At 44.2% G+C, this 13678-nt stretch overlaps 1 protein-coding gene across 1 annotated transcript in view; it reads right to left on the bottom strand.

The window, feature by feature from the left end:
* SEMA3C (semaphorin 3C) overlaps positions 1-12776 on the bottom strand; it is a 159385-nt gene extending 146609 nt beyond the window's left edge. Inside the window, exon 1 of the mRNA XM_066633126.1 lies at positions 12652-12776. Coding sequence (XP_066489223.1) covers positions 12652-12754 — 103 coding nt within the window. The 5' untranslated portion in view covers positions 12755-12776. The remainder of the gene's footprint in view (positions 1-12651) is intronic.
* Between the last annotated feature and the right edge of the window lie 902 nt (positions 12777-13678).

Here is a 13678-nt window from a genome sequence, read left to right as displayed (position 1 = left end):
TGTAGGACATGACAAATTAAAAGTTAACACTCGTATATTTATTTTGTGTGGTTAATTTAAACACTATATTACTTATTAAATTCAAAACTATTCTACATATAATTTATTACATACAATTTATTAATTACAAGAAGGCTATGTGCTGCCTGCAGGGACCTTCTCACAGGGAAAAGGAGGACATATAAGTTCTTTTCCAAGACACAATGCTAAAAAAGAGGACATATTCTTTTTTTCCAGGACGTCTGGTCACCCTGATCTAACATCCCACACAGGCAGCAAGTCCAGTGAGATCAGAAAATGTTAGATCCAAGGAAATTTCTGGGACCCCTCCTTTGCCTCCTGGGTCCCCTTTTTGACCCTGGGCCTGGATACAAATTACCCCCTGTACCTCCCTCTCATGGACTCTGACCTCTGCAGATATATCGCGTGAATAAGACATAATCTGCTTCCTGCACTAAAACATTCTGGAGTTCAGCTTGCAATTCATGGCTGCTGTCAAGCAGCAAGCATCACAGAAGACAATGGTCTCAACCCACAAAGAGATAAATGGAGTTTGTGGCCACGAGTTGTGCAGCGGCTGTTGTCTGACACATGTGGTGCTGGGTGCATCCCAGGAGAACATGGCCCAAACCAGACTTGTGGCAAGAAAGCCTCAGTTACCACGTACCTAAGCATCAGTTAGCACGTACCTGAGGAGGTACGTGGGGCGGCGGCAAGAAATAGGGCCTTCTCAGTAGTGGCACCAACATTATGGAACTCCCTTCCCCTTGACTTGAGAATGGCTCCCTCCCTTGAGACTTTTCGGCGAGGCCTGAAGACATTTTTGTTTAAAGAAGCCTTCTGACTGCATGGCCTTTTTAAACATCTTTCTGTATCTTTTAGTATTTTTACAGGCCTGATTCCTCTGATTTGCTACGTTTTGCTCCTTTTATCTGACTTTTTATCTGACTATGGTTTTTATGGGTATTTGTTAATGTGTTTTTAATATGATTTTATTTGGGTGAAATTATGTTTTTAATCTGTTTTTAATATGTTGTGAGCCGCCCTGGGTCCCTTTGGGGAGTAGGGCGGGATATAAATAAAGTTTTATTATTATTTTTATTACAACAGGCCTTGGGGAAATGGTCAAACTTTGGTTCTTCTGAGCAAACCCCCTCCTCACCCATACATACTAGCTGGCTGGCTTAGGAGAAGCCTTGCCTTTCTTTTTGTGAAGTTCCACGACCAGCCATGCCTTGCTTGGTCAGCAAATCTAAACCTGTAAACAAGCTTCCTGACTATGGCCTCCAGCTTCTCTCACCATCTTCACTGTAAACTCCATCAAGAATTGTGCAATGCTAGCCCCACAATCCTTGCAATGCCATGAGCTCAGCTCAGCAGACTTGGACAACTCAAGATGCTTGGACAACTTGGATGCTCAGCAGACTAAATCAACTTGGACTTTGGCAACTTCAGCTATTGACCCACAAACTCATGCCTATCCCTGGTGTCTCATGCACAGTCCAATTGATGAGACACTCAGTGTTCTACCTTTTCCTCCTTTGATGTGGTGAGCGTTTGATAATTGAGCATGTGGGAATCTAGCACTCCTTGGTCCAAGGCTTGGAGATCAGCCCCAGGCCTCCTCTTCAGATGGACCCCCTTAACTATCATAGCAAGTGAACTGCTGACCTCCCAGTGAGGTGAGGGGGGGATCTGTTTGAGCATCTGAAGTGCTAGCAAAAAGAAATCAAATGGCAGGAGAGGGAAGCTGCCTCCACCACATGAATGACCCACCAAAGCTCACTCCTTGCCTGTAGCCCTAATTCAGGCTACGAAGATGTTGCCACTGTCTTATGCTGTGGCTGGAAGTTTGGTGCTGGCCCACTTCTCAGTTTTCTTTCCGCCTCTCTCCCTCCCTCCCACTACGGTAAAACCCTCAGTTCTTTAGCCCCTATTCCTTCTGAGTAACCATTCCAATTTTCCTACATTCTTCTCCCCACCCACCTTTCTCTTCTCCTCCACTTGAGCCATGATGCACTCCTTTCTGCTTGGAAAGATTTCCCGTCTCTTTCCTTCTACCTAGAGACCACTGACGTCTCAGGTCTAACACTATGAGTGATCATTGTGTACACTGCATTGCATTTTACTTCCAAATCCCCATCCAGGTTATTGCATTCTTATCGCCCCTAAAGGAAGCTATTGTGGCACTTTTAACCCTGTCTCTCTGCTCACTTCATACCATTCCATTAAGTTGTGCCATAAATCAGGTGTCTCCAAACCCCGTCCCGGGGGACCAGATATGGCCCGCAGAGAGCCTCTATCTGGCCCACGGCCAGCCTCCGATCCCCTTAGAGCAGTGGTATTCAAACTGGGGCATCGCAACGCCCCAGCCTGTGGGTCCTGGCCTCTGCCCCCTTAAGGGGCGGGGGCAGCCAGGAGACAGGGGGAAGGCAGCAGCGCAATCCGAAGAATTGCACTGCTCAGGTGGGCTGCAGGGGCTTGGGTGCACTTGCCTAAGCCTCCTGCAGCCTCCCGGGGGTGTGAGGAGCCCTGCGCAACCTTTGGCAGAGCTCCCCAGGTCAGAGAATGGGAGAGTGGGGCGATCTGCTCTACCTCCGCAGAAGCGGAAGTGGCGCACGATCGCCCCACTCTCCCTTTCCCTGACCTGGGGCACCCTGCAGGCGCTCGCACAGGCCTCCCCGCACACAGGGACGGCTGCTGCAGGGACTGGTGAGTGCATCCCAGTCCCTGCAGCCCCCTGAGCGACGCAATCCTGGGGATCACATCGCTACCTTCCCCCTGCCCCTGCAGCCTCCCCCTCACCTCCGCAAAGACTTACTGCGGGTTTCAAACCCCTGGAGAGTTTGAAAACCGCAGCCTTAGAGTCTCAGGCCTTAGAGTCTCAAGCAACCAAAGTTGTGCTTGTCGAGTGGGGGAATGTTGGTCCATTTAAGTGTGTGCTTTATTTCTTGGACTGTGTTGATGCTTGGAGAAATCCTGGACATTGGAGACCATTCATTCATGTTCCATCTCTAATCTATTTAAATTTAATTTTTAATTTTTTCCCCGGCCCTCGACACTGTGCCAGATATTTGATGCGGCCCTTCGACTGAAAAGTTTAGACTCCTGCCATAAACCACTGCGCTTGGCCCTTGCACACCCAGTAGATTCCCCCCTCCCCCATGCACATGATACATGTGAAAGTCTGTCTGGTAACACAGCACGCTTGTTGGTATGTAAAGCACTGTATACGCATGCAACCTGAGGGGCAGGATGAAGAAACCGGGTTCCCTTTTCTAGCTGCTGACCTGCTTTTTATGCATGTGACCTTTAAAACTCTTCCCCCCGCCCCATTTGGCACAGAATCATCTATAAGTAGAACAGGCAGCAGGGCAATTATGGCTCAGATTCAAAGTAGCCCTTATGTGAGCAGAAGGCATTTCCACATCTACAAAGGGGCTCCTCAGGTTTCCACAGCTTCTGCCCTCCAGCTTGCAACGCTGTGTCAGAGAGTTCCCCAAACCTCAGAAGTAGCTTTGCAGGAGGAATTGAGCAGACCCCAGCTCTAGCTCTTCAGATCCAAACTTACAGTATGCTTCTTCCTATAGGCAGAGGGTTATCCCATCTCTGTATGCAAAAGAGTGGATTTTTCAGGGTTGTAGGTTTTCCAACACAGTATGTTTATTATTAGTGATGTGATCTACAGTTAAGGAGCAATACTTTAAAATGAGAACTCTGCCAAAAGCCTTTTTTCCAAGCACAGGAGAGTTAGCTGTATCCTGAGGTTTCAGGAGTATGAGTTTTTGTATGGTCAATTGTTCTAGCAGAAGTAAAGAACTAGAGGGGGAAATGGTTAGAATTAAGCCTGCTGGCTTGATTTTTAGGAGACTACATTGAGGCAGAAGAAAGCCACCAAGTTCCCAACTAGAAAAATCAAAACCCTCTGACAGGCCACAATTTATATCCAAGTGACCAAGGATTACAAAATTCAGGGACCTAATTTTGTGCGCGTGTGTGCATTTGCGGAAAAAATACATATGGTGGGAAAGCGATAAAGACAGCTTACACCTAGGTGAACAGGCATACATTGCAATCTTAGCGTTCCAACAAGTTGTCCAAATTAGGAAAAGGCTTCATGAACAATGCACATTTAAAAAAATTAAACACTCTTTATTTACTCCTCCCTATTCAGACCTTCTTTTGAAGTACCTTTGAAAACAAAGCTTGACCACGCCATATATTTGCCTCTGACCTTTTCACCAAAGCAAAGTCTCTCCTGCCTACTGGATTGTCATCCACACAAAGTGCCCCATATAATAAATGAATGTTTTATGAGCTGTGGGGCAGCATTAGCATTACAATGAGGGATTGTTGGAAAACAAGCCCCATTACTGTTGCTCAGGAGATAAAAGAAAATCTCTCAAGGGTAAATAAAAAAAAAAAAGGAATGATCCACAGGGGTTATATTAAATCTTTCTTAAAATGTTGACACGTGAAGAAGAGTGCTTTGGCTGCTCAAGTGACCTTCCCTACTTTTTAATTGCTTTTAATGCAGTTGTTTGGAAATTAAAAAAAAAAACAACTGGATGCAACCAGTCAGAGTTAAGTAACATGAAAAGTTTGGTCAAATTCAACCTGAAATCAGTGGGATTTTTAAATAGCTTGATTGTGCCCAGTGTTTACTTATGTGAAAAGAATCATTCATTGTATAAAGGACCTGTATATATTTAGGCCTGATCTGGCAATCATTAACTATTTCCTATGCAAAAATCAGAACAAAAAGGTAAACCTGTATGTGAAACATCTGCTCAATCAAGATTTTGAAGATAAAAGCAAATGAAATGCAGGTTGCAACCCTGAGACCTTTGAAATGCTGGCTTTGATGTCTCAAAATAATATTAACATTCAGTTAGCTTTCTTAAGGACAGGCTCTAGTCGTGAAAAGCAACGGTGGACTGAGCAGTTGAAGGTCTTATTAATTTATATACATAAGCAAGGTTTGTTAGTGAAGTCACTTCATTTTATCTCTACTTTGTTTGCAAGTATTGGAGCAACTCAGGAATTAAACCGAGTCAGTCCCTCTCAAGATCAGAAGCATCTGACACAGTGCCAATCTGTAAAGTCCTACACTGGATCACACTGAGGGCTATGTGAACAGACTCTGACTTTGCTGATCTCCACCATGGCAACAACAGGTAGGTGTGATCATTAGGGTTGGCAACCTTCAGTCTCGAAAGACTATGGTATAAGCCTACAGCACCTGGTATTCCTAGGCAGTCTCCCATCCAAGTACTAACCAGGCCTGACCCTGCTTAGCTTCCGAGATCAGACAAGATCAGGCATGTGCAGGGTAACAGTTGGATCACCCAAATTGCATGAAAAATTTCTGTACTAGGAATTGAGGGCACTGGCATAGAAGTTGCCCTGGTGCCAGGAAGCATTTCATGGCTCCATTTAAGTCTACGCTGCTCAGATATAAGATACGGTCAGCAACATTATAAGTCCAGGGGGAATCCCAACTCATCTCTTCTGTCACCTGATCCATGCTGAGCTAGAGGTTGCAGTACTGGCATTTGCAGTGTGGAACTGAAGCACAGCAGAAAACAGGTCAGAGGAGGAAGCTGCTGATAAGTTACTATGGTGATGATGTGTGAAGTCTACAAGACCCTGTTGCCAGAGTCCCCCAGCTCATGAACTTTGGTGTCTTACAACAAGTGATATGGAACAAGTAACCCATTTGGGAACAGCAGCCATAAAGGCCCATCTCCAGCAACATCCATAGGACCCATGAAACATGTAGATCAGTGTTCTTTCATGCCAAGAGAGCCGGTTACATAATGAATGGCTGGTTTACTGCCTCTGCTTTGTGAATTTTGTAGTTCCACAAAGAAATACCGTGATTTAACCAAGTCATTCAAGCATGATAGAATTTGTCTACATAAACAGGTATTGATGCCTTGCATTAACAATCCAGAAGGACCAAGCACTGAATCTGTCCTAAAAATGAAATGTGCTCACACCCAAGTTGTTAGAATGTAGTTGCTTCATTAGCTAATGTCTTAACACAAGTCATTATCAATTCTCCATGTAGATCAGTGTTTCTCAAGGTTTGTTCTCCGCCGTACCACTTCATGTGATCTACCAATCTGAAGTACCACCGGACATAACTGGCAATGACATCATCACCAATTGCTTCTGGGTTGAGAGGCCAGATGTAATGCAACAAGGACCAGTAAGAGGCTCAGGGTGGACAAGAGAACTTTTTTGATTGCAGAAAAGCATGCTTTGGAGCTCTGCCTGCTGAACTGAGCCTCCTACCACTGTTTGTTGCATCCTGGTCTTGCTGCTGGGCGGCAGGTGTCCAGGAGTCCAGCAAGTACCACCAGACACTACATCAAGTACCACTGGTGGTACCTGTACCACTGGTTGAGAAACACTGATGTAGATCAACCACCAGTTAGGATCAAAGCAAGATGTACAAACCTCTAATTCAGAGATGACTCATTAGAAGGCACCAATGCAAACTTGGTCCCCCATTCAGTCAGGCTTCAACCCCCATTCAGTTTTTAAGTTCTCCAGACAGCCTTGGGCAAGCCACTCTCAATCAAGCTCACCTAACAGAGCTGTTGTCAGAATCAACACTACATACACACAAATTCCTTGGGGAACAGAAAAGGACAAAGATGATAAATAAATGAACCCATCTTATGGATGAGGAACTGGATGTCTGATACATTTCTGCCTTTTCATTGACTCTGTAATTCTGTTATAGAACACCTCCTAGAGAAGGGGTTCCCAAACTTTGTAGCACTGCAACCCCTGCATCCTCTGCAGAGGGTCGCAACACTCCCAGTGGTGCTGGAGGCCTCTCCCAGCCCAGTGACACACTCTACAAGCCTCTGCAACCCTCAGAAGCCTTCATAAAGTCACTTCTGGTTTGCTTCTGAAAACCAGAAGTGGCTTACAGAGGCTTCTGTGGCCTGTACAGTGGGTCAATAGGCTGGGAGAAGCCTATGGAGGCTCTGATAAGAAATGGGGCTTCTGGAATTGCTCCTATTTGGAGCCAAACCACTGTAAGGGCAGGCTGGCCCAGATCATGACCCACTGTGCTTGGGCTCACAACCCACACTTTGGGAAGCTCTGCCTTAAAGCACATTGTTCTTCGCTTTCCTTCAGCCAACTCAATTTACAACTGCCTGAAACTTAATGTTGGAACATTGCGTTACTTAATCAAATTAAATTGAGTTAAATTTATTTGATTTAATTAAATCAAAATAGGTGCCTTGTGTGACCATTTGCTTTGCGCAATGTTCAGGCCAACATTACACATGTGACTGAGCGCTTAACCTCCCTTTTATTCCAAAGTAATTTTCACATGAACTATAGTTTACTTTGGACATTTTTTGTAAAATCCGAAGGAAAAAGAGTGGAGGTTTCTAAAAGACACTATTGTGCTGTATGTTGGGGCAGTTACAGAATACCATGTAATTAATTGTTGAGCCTATAATTTTTTCTCACCATCTGGACCCCAGACTTCAAAAGAAATACATTGAGAATTTTCATGTTTCAAGGACCGTTTGCCACTTTGTGTTCTACAGAACACTGAACATACACCTACCTGCTGTCTGTTCCTCCAGACAGTCTTTCACAGAACTGCTAAAAGCAGCTTATTAAATTGTTAAAAGCATCTCCTATCCCTTCTTGAAAACCCAAAAGAAAATTGCTCAAGGAGTGACATATTCAGGCACAAAGACTCAGATCATGTTAGGAAATATTCTTCTGAGTATCGCTAATGGCTGCATTGAATTTATGGAGCAGTTAAGAGGAAGCCATCACATGGACAAGAACTCCCCTTTCTTGAATGTTTTGGAGATAAGGCATACCTCCTCCTCTCACCCCCATTTTTTCTGCCTCCCTGGTTAATGTTTTTTAAAAGACACACATTAAGATTATTTATGCTTAGGATGATAAATCTAAGGCACTCAAATTCTAGGTCTCAGAGCCAAAATAAGGCTATTATTGTGCATTTTATAAACAAAATGTGCCTTTATTCAGTCCACTGGAGTAGCAATTGCAAATGCATTAGAGTAGGGGTGGTCAACTTGTGACACGCAGACACTTTTGAGTGGCACTCACAAAGTCACCTGTCACAATCGTGCTGATTGATGCAGGGATCCATGGCTGCAAGTACAACAGGGAAGCGTTGTGATGTTCTGTGCCGTGCCAGCACTCCTAAAGGCATATAAAGCAATGGTATTGCCACGTATGTTATATGGCTCACCGATCTGGTTTTTGGGACCAATAGAAGAGCTTGAGCGACTCCAGCAAGTCTTTTTTCAGAAGCTTTGAATCCTACCCCCATGCATAGCTTCTGAAGTTATACGCTTGGAATTGGGACTTCCAAAGATTTCAACCTTGATTTGGAAAGCTATTATTGGATTTAAATACAGACTTACAATTGCTGAAAATCTTCCTGTTTTCACAAAACTAGCAGCACAAGGACGCTGCTGGGTAAAATGGAATAACAACGTTAATATGAAAATATGTGAGTTAGGCCTACAGTCACTAGAAAAAATTCAGTGGAAGAAACCATTCGCTGCTTGTTAAAAAGCTATTAATTCAAGATTGGGATTGCTTTCTAAGGGAGGCTAAGCATAAATGCTCCCCTTCTTATTTCGGAATTAAATTTCCCACTAAGTTTTCTTTACCCATTTACTTGTATGTACTGATGGTTCCCAAGTTGAGGCGTGCTTATATGATTGCACGATGCAATGCTTTACCAACGGCACAAATGAATTGTCGTTTTCAAAGGATTCTTCCTGAGCAGCGTTACTGTGATTGTCCCTTAACTGAATCAGACACCCCGGTGCATATCTGTTTCCAATGCCCAAAATACGCAGCAGGGAGAGATAGATTCTTAAAGAAATTGATACATACATTTTCTATGTTTTCATAAGAACATAACATAAGAACATAAGAACAGCCCCACTGGATCAGGCCATAGGCCCATCTAGTTCAGCTTCCTGTATCTCACAGCGGCCCGCCAAATGCCCCAGGGAGCACACCTGATAACAAGAGACCTCATCCTGGTGCCCTCCCTTTTGAACTCTTTAAGACAGAAATTACTGTTAAGTAGTCTTTGCAAAGAGTGTGTTGTGGATATAGCCAAATTCTGTTTCTATCTGGTTTTAAACTCTGGTTTTAAGATTTTAGATAAATAGGTGTATGGCTTATGCGCTGATCAACCTAATAAACTTGAAGTGATGTTCTGTGCCAGTGAGACATAGAACATCATGTGACCCAGAAGTGATGCAACACTTCCAGGAAACTAGGCCTCTGAACATGACCAGAATCTTGTTTCGCTGAAAACCAGATGTGCTTTTAAAACAATTCCAGGGGGCTTTCTGAAGCTCACAGAGCCCATGCACAGCCTCCGAGGGCCTCAGAAAGACTTCTGAACGTGACAAGAGAACATCTCTGGTAACATCTGAGAGCTCAGGTACAGATAGATTAGAAGTTTAGGTGAGGCTCTGCCTTACCTGCCTCCAATGACCACACATCCCTGGAGCACACAGTGCTCCTTCCAGCTTGAAGCCCAGAAAGGGAGCTACAAGGGCCAGGACAGTAGCATAGCAGAGGGTTGGCAGATCACATGGGCCAGCAAAACTACCCAAGCAGGTCCAGAGGTCCAGAGAGGTGGAGTGGCACATAGATCATGTACATTAAAAAGCGGCATGTGACCTGTCAAGTGTTGGCCACTCCTGTGTTACAAACACGTTGCACAGTTTTAACAAACAGACTGTCTAAGGCCTCATTTTTGCTATTCCATTTTAAGTGACATTTCAGTATGCTAGGAATGTTGTAACTTATATTTCTGATCACAATATTGCCTGTGACATGAGTTACAGTTTGGGATGTGTCTATACTGCATCTTATGGTAGTTCAAGCCTGCGCAGATTGGTGACATAAAAAGGTATTTGAATTTGATCATCCACTCCTTTAAGTGCTGCAGGATTAGACATCCACATTCATGCAGGAATGGGCTGTGCAATTCCTAATTCTTAAGCATATAAATTCCCCCCCCCCATGACATCTCAGCCTAGGAACAAATCAAGGGCTTTTGAGTTACTAATTTTGTTTGGTTTTAACTTTAACATATCCCATTTTTTCCCACATAAAAGCCAATTAATAAATGTCATCAGCACGTGAATAAAATACGCATGTGCGTAGCCCCATAATTAGCGATCTGCACACACCCAAGTTCTCAAAAGACAGCTGGGATAACAGTTTCAAGTGAGGCATAATGAAGTGAGTCAAACAGCATTCTAGACCCTTGGGTGACTGTAGCAACAGAAGAACAAACAAGCAGTAATTAAAATGGAAGAAAAGCCTGAATGGATTGACTGACAGAAAGGCTTATCCACCAGAGAAATCGGTGGGTTCTTTCTATCCTGTTTATTCCTTTTGTTGCGCTCCCCCTTACCCAGCTTGAGGCCTTGCACACTAAGGCGGCAATCCTATCCATGCTTTCCTAAGTGTAAGGCCCATTGACTATAATGGGGCTTACTTCTGAGTAGACAGGCCTAGGACTGGGCTCTAAATCAACTTTAAAAATTGTTCAGCTCCTCAGACATATGGGTCATTATGGTCTTTGGCAGGCTGCATTTTTACATTTGCCTTAAGGTTGTAAATAGCTGATCATTCTTTACATGTCCTGGAAAGGATATGCTGAGAAAGAAATTCAAATGAAAAGCATGTTTCCTAGCCGTGTATGTGTGTGTGTGTTGCACCCAGCACTACCAACACAGTCAAGACACGCATAGGGAAACAAAGAAAATTGACTGCTACAGTGACACACAGGATCATCACTCTGTTGGCTTACAGCCAACGTGCTATTTGAGACCTTTTAAGTGAATGCATCTACGGTAAATTTACAGCTCAACACCAATTATGCCGTTTTTCCTCAACACCGCTAAGCAGGCACATGACACAAATCTACGGCAGCATTTGTAATCTATTCTGGGAATACAGCAAGGTACACATATGAATCCAGATTCAAAGATGACTAGAAATCCCTTTGCATCCTTTCTAGTGTCCAACCCCAATGTGGATTGGGCACCTTCATATATGGTTCCTTCCCTGCTATGACCATCTTGGTAAGGATAATCCATACTCGAGATGGTGGGTACACCATTTATTGTTCTTCAGTTGTATCATTCAACCAACTCCTAACAGATAGTATGCACACAAGTGAAATGTATCTATGGAAAATTAAACAGAAGCAACAAGGAAAATACATACACAAAATGACTCCATCATTCTCTGCCTTGATTGATAGTCTTAGAAAGAAGTCTCTCCAAGTCCTGCAAGTGGAGATACTGCTCCGCTTAGGGCACAGTCCTAACCCTCAGCCCAATCCTATCCCCGCTTACCTGGGAGTAAGCCTCATTGACTCTAATGGGACTTACTTCTGAGTAGGCAGGCATAGGATTGGGCCGCCACTTTCCAGCACCAAGGTAAGGGCAATGCAGCTCCAAGGTAAGGGAACAAACATTCCTTTACTTTGAGGAGGTCTCTGTGAGTGCCACCCAACTGCAGGATGCAGCACATGTCCCATTGGCACAGCTATGCCAGGGCTAGAAAGTGGGTTAGGATTTGGGCCTTAGACATTTAACATGGGACCTGCTTCAAGCTCACTATGTGCAGTGTCACTTAGTGGCTATGATATTGGAAAATCATTCCATTTTCATATCAACTAAGGGCCCAATCCTATGGGCCTCTGCGCTGGCAGTATGCTTGTACCACCAGCTCTGGTTGTCATAAATGTTCCATAAACCACGTTTGCGGCACCCTGTGAGTAAATTGCAGCAGCAAGGAGGCCTGCGCTGCCCTGCCAGCACCACAGAGGAAGGTCTGGCTGCTGCTGGTGTCCAGGTAAGCACTGAGTGGCGCAGGGGCATGGGGAGGGTGGCAGGAAGAGGGCGCATGGGAGGGACTGGCCCACTAGAAGGGTGGAACTAGTGGAGGCTTCCTCCACTGGATCATATGCTCTGTGTCAGACTCAGAAGCCCAACATGGGGCTTCTCATGGTGATTTAGCTGACACAGACTCCAATATCTCCATTGCAGGGGCTGAGGCTTTACTCGGGGTAAGGGGACAAATGTCCCCTTCCCCAAGGAGATCTGTGAGGCTTCCTTGGATACAGTAGTGGATACAGCAGTGGCCAATTCGGCAACACTATATCCTGCAGCACTGGGAAGCTTTGGATTGGACTGCCAGTCATTATTTTCTAAAAGTCAGGATCCGCTATGCATGCCTAACATCTAGCACTCAAAGAAACACTTCTGCTTTTCAGGCTATTCCACGTGCTAGATTTCCAACACAAGTGCATTCCCATTTTTAAATTAACACAACACATTTCCATACGTACATTCTGTATGAAGTATGTTTAAATTTTCAAAAGTCAAAAGACACGTCATACTCTCTCCAGAATAATCACATTTGTTTGATAAACATGGGTAAGATCCAACCCGAACATAAACTGAGCATGGCAGGCAGGGAAGTTACGAAGATGAAGCCAAAATGTTATTCATTGCTTAGTTACTAGTGTGAAAAGAGGAGAAGATTGTACAATAACATTTGCCTAGGCATGTTGATTTGCTTTCTTACCATTGAATGTTAAGAACACCCTGGCCTGAGGCTGTGAAGATCCTTTTACACTGCAAGAGCAAATAAATACTCCAATCAACACTTGGAGACTGAGAAATGTCATTATCTTCAGATGTGAAACTTAATATCCAAGATATGAAACCTAAACAAAAAAAGAGAGAGAGGGAGAGACTGGGTCATTACAGATTTGACATGTTTCACAAGATGCAATGTCAATAGCATCAAGCAGGGTCTTTATGCTAATACTTTGAATGGGCAAATTAGGCCAAAGAGACAACAGGAAGGGTGGATTATGAAATTCTTTTATTACATGTAAAGAATGTGGTGGTGCTAGTGGTTTAAAAAAAAAATTTCAAGGCTGCAAATGAAGTGCCGGTTGTGGAAGGCCTGCAGAAAGGATTAGTCTCAGTTTATTTCAATAAGGATGACTTCCACCTGCTGGAAAAATAATTATGTTAAATGTCAAGGCAGAGCAGAGCAAGGGAAGAGATAAGGTTTCATAAATGAAAACGTCTTGATATTTTTAGACCTCTATCTTTACTGTACTTTTTCAAAATATAAAGGACCAACTCCGCTTGAAGAACCCGCAATATCCACTGTGGTCTCATATAAAACCGCAGAACGTCCCAAGGCCAAATCGCTCCAGAGGGCTGGAGCTCCAATTGGACAAAGTACCAGCAACTTCTCCATTCTCACATTGCACAGGACACCCCAGATGAAGGGGGCACATTGAGCGTACCTTGTTCAAAGGCCTCCAGATCTTAACAGATGGTGCAGAAATACATTTGTAAAGCCAGTATTGCCAGAAGTGAAGTTGCAATGCCAACACTCAGTTCTCACATAGTGTTCATTGCACAATACAGAGGGATCACTGGGTTTTTCCTGAGCAGTCAGACATCTCCTTCAGTCTCGAAAAACTCTGGTATCGCGCTCTGAATGGTGGTTCTGGAACAGCGTCTAGTGTGGCTGAAAAGGCCAATTTGGGAGTGACAATCCCTTCCACACCGGGAGCAAGTGCAGTCTGTCC

This window comes from Tiliqua scincoides, chromosome 7 (assembly GCF_035046505.1).
Source record: "Tiliqua scincoides isolate rTilSci1 chromosome 7, rTilSci1.hap2, whole genome shotgun sequence".
NCBI lineage: Eukaryota > Metazoa > Chordata > Lepidosauria > Squamata > Scincidae > Tiliqua > Tiliqua scincoides.
This window is presented reverse-complemented; position numbering and strand designations above follow the sequence as displayed.